At 66.8% G+C, this 9666-nt stretch overlaps 1 protein-coding gene across 1 annotated transcript; it reads left to right on the top strand.

Moving 5' to 3' along the window:
* Positions 1–5146: 5146 nt before the first annotated feature.
* Positions 5147–7982, top strand: EGR4 (early growth response 4). Its single transcript, XM_064419186.1, has 2 exons — positions 5147–5908; positions 6193–7982. The coding sequence occupies exons 1-2, from the start codon at positions 5275–5277 to the stop codon at positions 7527–7529; spliced, it is 1971 nt and encodes a 656-aa protein (XP_064275256.1). The 5' UTR covers positions 5147–5274; the 3' UTR covers positions 7530–7982.
* The last annotated feature ends 1684 nt before the right edge of the window (positions 7983–9666 follow it).

Here is a 9666-nt window from a genome sequence, read left to right as displayed (position 1 = left end):
CATCCCAGAGCCATCCCAGAGCCATCCCAGAGCCATCCCAGAGCCATCCCACAGCCATCCCAGAGCCATCCCACAGCCATCCCAGAGCCATTCCAGAGCCATCCCAGAGCCATCCCAGGGCCATCCCAGAGCCATCCCACAGCCATCCCAGAGCCATCCCAGGGCCATCCCAGAGCCATCCCACAGCCATTCCAGAGCCATCCCACAGCCATCCCAGGGCCATCCCAGAGCCATCCCACAGCCATCCCAGAGCCATTCCAGAGCCATCCCAGAGCCATCCCACAGCCATCCCAGAGCCATTCCAGAGCCATCCCAGAGCCATCCCACAGCCATCCCAGAGCCATCCCAGAGCCATCCCAGAGCCATCCCAGAGCCATCCCAGAGCCATCCCAGAGCCATCCCACAGCCATCCCAGAGCCATTCCAGAGCCATCCCAGAGCCATCCCACAGCCATCCCAGAGCCATCCCAGAGCCATCCCAGAGCCATCCCAGAGCCATCCCACAGCCATCCCAGAGCCATCCCAGAGCCATCCCAGAGCCATTCCAGAGCCATCCCAGAGCCATCCCACAGCCATCCCACAGCCATCCCAGAGCCATTCCAGAGCCATCCCAGAGCCATCCCAGAGCCATCCCAGAGCCATCCCAGGGCCATCCCAGAGCCATCCCAGAGCCATTCCAGAGCCATTCCAGAGCCATCCCAGAGCCATCCCAGAGCCATCCCACAGCCATCCCAGAGCCATCCCAGAGCCATTCCAGAGCCATCCCAGAGCCATCCCAGAGCCATCCCAGGGCCATCCCAGAGCCATCCCAGAGCCATCCCAGAGCCATCCCAGGGCCATCCCAGAGCCATCCCAGAGCCATTCCAGAGCCATTCCAGAGCCATCCCAGAGCCATCCCACAGCCATTCCCAGAGCCATCCCACAGCCATCCCAGAGCCATTCCAGAGCCATCCCAGAGCCATCCCAGAGCCATCCCAGAGCCATCCCACAGCCATCCCAGAGCCATCCCAGAGCCATCCCAGAGCCATCCCACAGCCATCCCACAGCCATCCCAGAGCCATCCCAGAGCCATCCCAGAGCCATCCCAGAGCCATTCCCAGAGCCATCCCAGGGCCATCCCAGAGCCATCCCACAGCCATTCCCAGAGCCATCCCACAGCCATCCCAGAGCCATCCCACAGCCATCCCACAGCCATCCCACAGCCATCCCAGGGCCATCCCACAGCCATCCCAGAGCCATCCCAGAGCCATCCCACAGCCATCCCACAGCCATCCCAGAGCCATTCCAGAGCCATCCCACAGCCATCCCAGAGCCATCCCACAGCCATCCCAGAGCCATCCCAGAGCCATCCCAGAGCCATCCCAGGGCCATCCCAGAGCCATCCCAGAGCCATTCCAGAGCCATTCCAGAGCCATCCCAGAGCCATCCCAGAGCCATCCCAGGGCCATCCCAGAGCCATCCCAGAGCCATCCCAGAGCCATTCCAGAGCCATTCCAGAGCCATCCCAGAGCCATCCCACAGCCATTCCCAGAGCCATTCCAGAGCCATCCCACAGCCATCCCAGAGCCATCCCACAGCCATTCCAGAGCCGTTCCCAGGGCCATTCCAGAGCCATCCCAGAGCCATCCCAGAGCCATCCCAGAGCTCCCCCAGCCTCTCTGGCTGTGCCAGGAGGAAGAGGATGGTTCTCAGTTAACTCCAGTAATGAGTCCTGGGAGCACCCAGCCCTGCCAGACCTGCCGGGCTGCGGGGCAGGGCCCAGCCAGGCCCCAGAGATGGGAACCAGGCAGGAAGGAGCCAGAGCCAGAACTGGGGCTGGGTTTCTGTGCTGGGAGCCCGGCTGGCAGCCCGGATGGGACCTGACAGGGCAGGAGGGGCAGCAGGCTGCTGTGCCATTGCAGCGGGCTGGCGGCAGCGTGGCAGGGCACAGGGCACCCAGCAGGGCCAGCAGGAGGGCGAGGAGCTGGCCAGGCAGGATCTGGAGGTGGCAGGGGTGGCAGGAGCTGGCCAGGCAGGAGCTGCAGGTGGCAGGGGTGGCAGGAGCTGGCCAGGCAGGAGCTGGAGGTGGCCAGGAGCCCAGGGCAGTGCAGTAGCCAGTCTGGGGGAGCCCTCGGGGGGGCTGGAGCTGCCCAAACCCCCCCGAAAGCCCCGAGCCCCCAGCTCCATCTGGGGCACAGCCAGCCCTGCTCTGGGGGCGTTTGCTGCCCCAAGGATGCTCCCAGCTCACAGTGGGAGCTCAGACCCCTCTGCCCGGCCGGCCCTGGGCTGGGGGCTGCCCAGGGGCACTGGGGAGTTGCCCCAGCCCTGCCCAGACCCAGCCACCCCGTGGGAAGGCTCCTGCAGCATTCCTGGGGCCGGGAAAGCCAGAGCCCCCCGGAGCGGGGCAGGACCCAGCCCGCTCCCCCGGCACCTGGACACGGGGCTCCTCCTGCTCCTGGTGCCCACGGCAGTGCCCCAGGAAGGCAATCCCGCCCCCTCGGCTGCCGGGAGCCCCTTCTGGCCCGGGCTCGGCGGTGCCAGCGCCTGGCCCGGGCTCGGGTCACGTTGGCATTACCTCATGCCTGGTGTCACCTGCCAGCTCTCTGCTCCGTGCCGAGGGCCACCGCAAACTGCCGCGGGTTTGTGCAGGAAAACCGAACACACGGGGCTTTTCAGCAGCCATCTCTGCTTCCGTGGGGTTTGGGGGCTGGAGCGCTCACCCGGGGGAGCCCCTGCAGCCCCCCCGGGACCCACAGTGACAGCTGAGCTCCTCCCGGGAGCTGAGCCACTGCCACTGCCTCAGAGCAGCCCTGGGGGCGAGGGGAGGATGCTGAGAGCTGCCCCTGGTGCTGTCCCACAGCAGGGATGGAGTTTTCCGTGCCTGGGGGGGAAGGGGAGCTGCCTGTGCTGGCAGCAGAGCTGTCCCAGGGTGGGCACAGCAAAGGGCCAGCCTGGACATCCTACACATGCTCTAGGCTGACCCCCTGAGAGCCAAAACCCAGAGTGAGCGAGGCTGCCCCGGGGTGCAGCCGGGGAGAGGCGCAGGAGAGGGCCAGGAGCCCCAGGTCCCTCCCTGGCTGGGTCCTGCACATCCCCACTGCAGGCTGGGCTTGTCCCCAGGGCCACAGGGGAATATTTACAGCCTGGTCACCGTTCTGGTCCTCAGGATGTCTTGAAGCTCCAAGTTCCAGCGTCACTGAGCACTGCAGCCTTTGATTTACTGAAACTCATTGCCCTGGGCTCCTCATCCCCTGTGAGGGAATAATGGGTTGCCACTGGGCATTTCCCCACTCTGGTCACTGCCTGCACCTCTCCATGCCCTCTTTTCTCTGCAGCCCAACCCTCAGGGGCGTTCCCTGCGTGCCCAGGGGAGTTGCTGCCTCCTTGCCCCTGGGCTGGGCTCTGGGTTTGCCGAGGCAGCAGCTGCCCCAGCCAGGGGAGAGCTGACAGACACCAATCCTGGGATCTGCCCGAGGTGGGGCCGTGACTCCCTGGGGCCAGGAATGGCTGGGGATCCCTGCTGCTGCCAGCTGGGCACAGCTGGCACGGCCTGGGCACGGGGCAGGGCTCAGCACCCCTGGGCACAGCCCCTGCACCCCTGGGCACAGCCCCAGCACATCTGGAACTGCACATCTGGGCACGGCCCCAGCACATCTGGGCACGGCCCCAGCACATCTGGGCACGGCCCCTGCACATCTGGGCACGGCCCCTGCACACCTGGGCACAGCCCCTGCACATCTGGGCACGGCCCCAGCACATCTGGGCACGGCCCCTGCACACCTGGGCACAGCCCCTGCACATCTGGGCACGGCCCCTGCACCTCTGGGCACAGCCCCAGCACATCTGGGCACAGCCCCTGCACATCTGGGCACAGCCCCTGCACATCTGGGCACGGCCCCTGCACACCTGGGCACAGCCCCTGCACACCTGGGCACAGCCCCTGCACCTCTGGGCACAGCCCCAGCACATCTGGGCACAGCCCCTGCACCTCTGGCCTGCCTGCAGGGCTGTAAGCACTTGGAGGCAGTGAAATGGGAATTTGGGGAGGCCAGGGAGGGCCCCCTGCTCTCCCCCAGCCCGGTGCATGCACAGCCCCCTCCTGCCCACCCAGCTCACCTGAGCTGCTGTGTGAGCAGGGGGTGACACCCCAATATTTGTCTGAGCATCCCTCACAGCGGGTTTGGGCCCAGCGGCCGAAATGGCAGAGCAAACCTTCCCCTGCCCGCCCCGGGCCGGTGGCAGCGCCCTCCCCAGAGCAGCCCTGCCCGTCCCGGACCGGCTCCAAGCGCGCTGGGGATCCCCGAGGGCAGGGCAGGAGCCTTCATCCCGGCACGGGCGGAGGATGCTGGGCTGGAGGCGCTGCCAGGAGGGGCTCCGAAAGCTTTCCCGGGAGACGGGGGGTTCGCAGGATGGATGCCCTCCCCAGCCCCGCTCCGGGCTCTGCGCCTTCTCCTCCGGCCGCAGGAGCGGACCCACGCCCCGCTCCGCAGCAGCAGCGCGGCACCCCGGCAGAAACACCCAAAATCCCAAAAGCCGGCCGGGAGAGCGGAGCAGGGCAGGGACGGGGCAGCGACAGCAAACACGGCGCCTCTGGAGCCCCTGGAAGGAGCAGGAGCCACACGAGGCATTCGGGGGAAAAAACAGCGCGGGGGAAGGGGCGCCCGGGGAGAGGCAAACCCGGGAGAGGAGCGACGGCAGCCGAGGCTGCGAGCCGGGCTCGCTCCTGCACAGCCGCGCTTGCACACGCGTGTGCACACCCGGGGGGATGCTGGGCACACCCGGGGGGATGCTGGGCACACCGGGGGGATGCTGGGCACACCCTGGGGGGATGCTGGGCACACCCGCGGGAGGGGATGCTGGGCACACCCTGGGGGGATGCTGGGCACACCGGGGGGATGCTGGGCACACCGGGGGGATGCTGGGCACACCCTGGGGGGGATGCTGGGCACACCCTAGGGGGGATGCTGGGCACACCGGGGGGATCTGTGTGCACACCCGGGGGGATGCTGGGCACACCGGGGGGATGCTGGGCACACCCGGGGGGATGCTGGGCACACCGGGGGGATGCTGGGCACACCCGCGGGAGGGGATGCTGGGCACACGCGCGCACGCAGCGGCAGAGATTTGTTAAAAATATCGCGATTATTAGTTAAAAAGAGAAAAGGAAGGGGGGGGGGAATGAAAAACAGAGCGAGAGAAAAGGGGGAGGGGAGGAGGGAAGGGGGAGGGAAGGGGCATCGCGTCACGGGAGAGATTTCCTTATTGGGACTCCCTAGCCTACATCCTGAGTCCATGTATGGGCATTTACGTCACGGCAGCCTCACTGGGGACTCCAGAAATGGCTGCGGCGGAAGGTCGGAGCAGCCCCGCTCCCGCTATAAAGGGGGCGGCGGGGAGGGAGCTCCGGGTGTCCGCTCGGGCTGCGCCGCCGCCGGGCCCTGCCTGCGCCCCCCGCCCCGGCCCTGCCCCCGCAGCGCCCCCGCCCCGCCCCGAGCACCCCACAGCATCACCCCCAGAGTCCCCGGCACCTGCCCCGAGCGTCCCCCGCAGCGGTGCGGGCCCCCCGAGCGTGGCCCGGCTCATCCCCGAGCGTCCCTCGGATCGCTGCGGGCATCCCGGGCGGTCCCCGCTCGTCCCGGGCTCGCCCCGGGCATCCCCGGGCTCGCCTGGAGCAGCGCCCGCCCGGCCCCCGAGCACCCAGCGGCTCTCCCCGGGCATCCCCCGGCTCATCCCGGGCATCCCCGGCTCGCCCCAGCCCGGCCCCCCTGCTCCGGCCGCGTCCCCAGGGAAGATGCTCAACGTTGTGGATTTCTCCTGCCCGGATCCGCTTTACTCCAAGTACGAGGAGAGCTGCGAGATGAAAACCGGAGAGCTGCAGGGCTTGGGGCAGCCTGAGCAGCAACTTCTGGCAGAGGCCGATTTCCTCGGAGGTAAGGGCGGGCGGGAGCGGGCAGGGACGAGGGACCCCGCTGGGAGCGGTCGCTGCAGCCAGGAACGGGGATCGTTCCCCCGCTCCGGCCGGGGCTGCAGCATTCCCCCAGCTCGGGGCGGGGGTGCTGAGGGTCCCGGGGGGGAGGGGGTGAGTGCCAGGGCTGCCTGTGCCGTGTCGGGGACGGAGACCTCGCGGTGACGCAACAGCTCCCGCTGCTCCCCGCATCCCGCCCCCGGCCCCGCGCCCCTCCAGCCTCTCACCGCCGTCTCCTCTGCTTCCCAGGTGAGCTGCTGGGTGTCCCCGGCAGCGGCGGGGCCGTGGATTACTCCCTGCTGGGCAGCCAGCCCTCCCCCTCCCTCAGCTACACCGGCAGCTTCTTCATCAAGGCGGTGCCGGAGCACCCGCAGGACCAGGAATCCCTCTTCAACCTGATGTCGGGCATCCTGGGCATCTCCCCCTTCGCCTCCTCCGAGGGCCACCAGAGGCACCTGGACGCTCTGTACCCCTGTCCCGAGGTGGCTCAGGGCCAGCTGGAGCTGTACCCGCCGTGCCAGCCCGAGATGAGCGGGTCCAGCCCGGCGCCGTTCCCGGAGCCGAGCTACGGCGCCTTCCCCGCGGCCGAGGGCGCGCAGCCCCTGCCGGGCAGCACCTCCCAGTGCTTCTTCCAGCCCAAGCTCCTGGACAGCAAGCAGGACGTCAAGCTGTCCTCCGGCTCCCCGCCCCTGGACAAGTTCAAGGCGGCCTGTGCCCAGTGGGAGCCCATCTCCCAGCAGCAGCAGCAGCAGCAGCAGCAGCAGCAGGCCTACCTGCCCGCCGCCTTCCACTCTGCCGAGGGCTTCCCGGGCACCGACGGCGGCCCGGGGCTGTTCCCCCCGCTGGGCTCCAAGATGGAGAGCGCCTTGTCCGTCAGCTGCCAGCCCGAGCTCGGCAGCCTGGCGGAGGAGGCCGCCTGCTTTGGAGCCCATCTGGGCTTCGGCTGCGAGCCAGAGAACTTCCCGGCCCGCGGGGACTTCGCCGACGGCAAGATCCACAGCCTCCCCGGGCCGCTGCTGCCGGACTTCGAGGCCTCCTTGGCCCAGGCCGAGGTGCTGCCGGGCCTGCTGGGCTCTGCCGAGCTGCTCCATGCTCACCCCTCTCCCTCCGTGCCCCCCACGGACTTCCTGGGCCAGGCCGCGGCCTCGGCGCTGCCCGCCCTGCTGCCCCCCGCGCCCCCGGCGCTGCCCGAGCCCAAGAAGAAGGCGCGGCGCAGCAAGTGCTCCTCCAAGTGCTTCTGCCCCAAGCCCCACGAGAAGGCGTTCGCCTGCCCGGTGGAGAGCTGCATCCGCAGCTTCGCCCGCTCCGACGAGCTCAACCGGCACCTGCGCATCCACACGGGCCACAAGCCCTTCCAGTGCCGCATCTGCCTGCGCAACTTCAGCCGCAGCGACCACCTCACCACGCACATCCGCACGCACACGGGCGAGAAGCCCTTCTCCTGCGACACCTGCGGCCGCCGCTTCGCCCGCAGCGACGAGAAGAAGCGCCACAGCAAGGTGCACCTCAAGCAGAAGGCGCGCAGCGAGGAGAAGCTCAAGGGGCTGGGGTTCTTCTCCGTGGGGCTCTCCTTCGGCGCGCTCTGAGCCGCGGCCCGGGCGCTGCCAGGCGGCGTTTCCCGAGTCCCCCGAGCGCCTCAGGGAGAGCCGGGGCCGTGCCGGGCGCCGGGGCCCGCGGGAGGCGAGGCGATCCCGGCGGGATGGCGAGGGCAGCCCGGCCCGCGGGACTGAGCCATCCACGGCTGCTGCTCCCAGGAGGGGAGAGCAGAGCCCCCGGACAGACGGACAGACAGACAGAAATCACCACGGCGGTGGGTGCGCTGGAGCGCCCGGCTGTGCTTTCCCCAGCCAGCACTTCCCAGGATGTTCCTGCCTGGAGATTCTCCGGGGCTGCGGCTGCTCCTGTCCCTTCTCCAGACCCCACCAGGCTCTGGCCACCGGTGCTAACAGACCCTTGGGAAAGGTGATTTCATTATTATTATTATTATTATTATTATTATTATTATTATTATTATGTTTGTAAAAAGAAAAGGCCTCTATCAGGAATATTTCAGATTCGTGTCTATTTTTCTAATTAAAGATTTGAGCTGATCCAAGCCCTCGCTGAGGTTGCTCTCTGCCTTTCCATCCTGTATTTCCGTTGGGGTTCTGACCTCTGCTGTTGCATTTTGGGGGGAAAAAAAGGTGCTTCCATAATTAGCAGGGAGAAAAAATCCATAAATGCAGCTCCAGAGCGTCCCCAAGCCCCAGGTGGGGCTCATCCCGGGGGAGGGCTCCATCCTGGGGCAGGGCAGGGATCCCTGCTCCCTGTGCTGGGTGTCCCCCCAGACACAGGAGGTGGTTCTGGGGCTGTCCTGATGGATCTGGGTCCTGCAGGAATCTGCCCCTCTCCCGCGGGGCCCCCAAAGCCCAGCCCAGAGCCCCCATTGCAGATCCTGGCTCCCGGTGGGAGGTGGGTGTCCCACACTTCATTCACCCTCAGGAAATGGGGTGAGGTTCCCGTTCCCCAGTTCCAGCCTGGCTCAGCCCCAGGGCTGGAGATCCAGGCAGGATGGGGACCCTGCACAAAGGGAGGCTGTCTATCCCTCCCTTTTGGGATTTCAGATGGCGCAGGGATGCTGGTTCCCTCTCCTGGGAGCGGCACAGGAGGCGCTGCTGCAGCCAGGAATGTTCCTCCCTGGAAGAACCGCCCTCCTCCGGTGGCTGAAAATCAGTCACAATCACGAAATCCCAAAATCCCGTCCTTCCAGGGGAGGTGCTGGGCTCGGGCACGCCTCGCTCTCGGTAATCAGGAGGAGGTGCCCGTGGAAGGAGGCAGCGGTGCCCGGGCATTGTCATGGATGCTCGGGTGATTGAGGGGCGATGCTCCTTTGCTGGCAGAGGCAGAAAAGGGCACAGCTGCAGTCTGCTTTCCTTTTTTGATGGATTTTGCCTCCTCCTGCAGCCCTGGAGAGGGGATCTGCCCCCAGCCAGATTATGCAGGAGAGAGGGGTAACCCTGTGCTATTCCCTCAGCCCTTTGGCAACATGTGGGCTGCAGCATTCCAGAGCTAGACACCAGTAATCCCAGAAAATCCAGGGTCCCAGGGGTCCCAGAAGAACCCAGGGTCCCAGTAATCCCAGAAAATCCAGGGTCCCAGTAATCCCAGAGGAACCCAGTGTCCCAGTAATCCCAGCCAACCCAGAGTCCCGGGGGTCACAGCAGAATCTGAGCTTCCAGGGGCTGTGGGGACCCTGTGGAGTTGGGATGGGAGCTGGGCAGGAGATGGGGGGCTGGTAGCAGAGATGGGATGGGGGAAGGGGCCAGAAGGAAACCTGGCTGAGGGGGAAATCCCAAACTTCCCCTCAGATGTGCCCCTAAAATCTCACACCCCGAGACCCTCGGGTGACCCCTCCCAGTGCGTGGGCGCCCAGCCCTGAGCCAGAACCACTCCAAGGGGTGCAGGTGACCCCAGGCACACAGGAAAACCTTTTCTGGGGGGCAGCCCAGCTCTCATGGCCAATAAGGGGCCCAGGTTTCCTTGGGGAGGGCTGGGCTGGCCCCTCTCTGGGGATGCCAGCTCCCCGGGGCAGCAGAGCCCAGCTCTCCCTCACCGCTGGCCATGAATGATGCAGGAGGCCCTGATTAATACCCCTCAGGAATGCATCCATAATTGATGTGAGCCTGGAACTCTGCAGGGCACCGCTCCAGCCTTGGGCCTCTGCTCCTCCAGCCAGCGCTGCCA

The sequence above is a fragment of the Passer domesticus genome, chromosome 4 (assembly GCF_036417665.1).
Source record: "Passer domesticus isolate bPasDom1 chromosome 4, bPasDom1.hap1, whole genome shotgun sequence".
NCBI lineage: Eukaryota > Metazoa > Chordata > Aves > Passeriformes > Passeridae > Passer > Passer domesticus.
Note: the sequence above shows the minus strand (reverse complement) of the source record. Positions and strands in the feature narration are given on the sequence as shown.

What these genes read in the sequence shown, in the direction of transcription:
- EGR4 (XM_064419186.1), top strand. Translation starts at nt 5,275, where the DNA reads ATGGGCATTTACGTCACGGCAGCCTCACTGGGGACTCCAGAAATGGCT. An exon ending in AGAGGCCGATTTCCTCGGAG is followed by an intron (nt 5,909 to 6,192) that starts GTAAGGGCGGGC and finishes TCTGCTTCCCAG; the next exon opens with GTGAGCTGCTGGGTGTCCCC.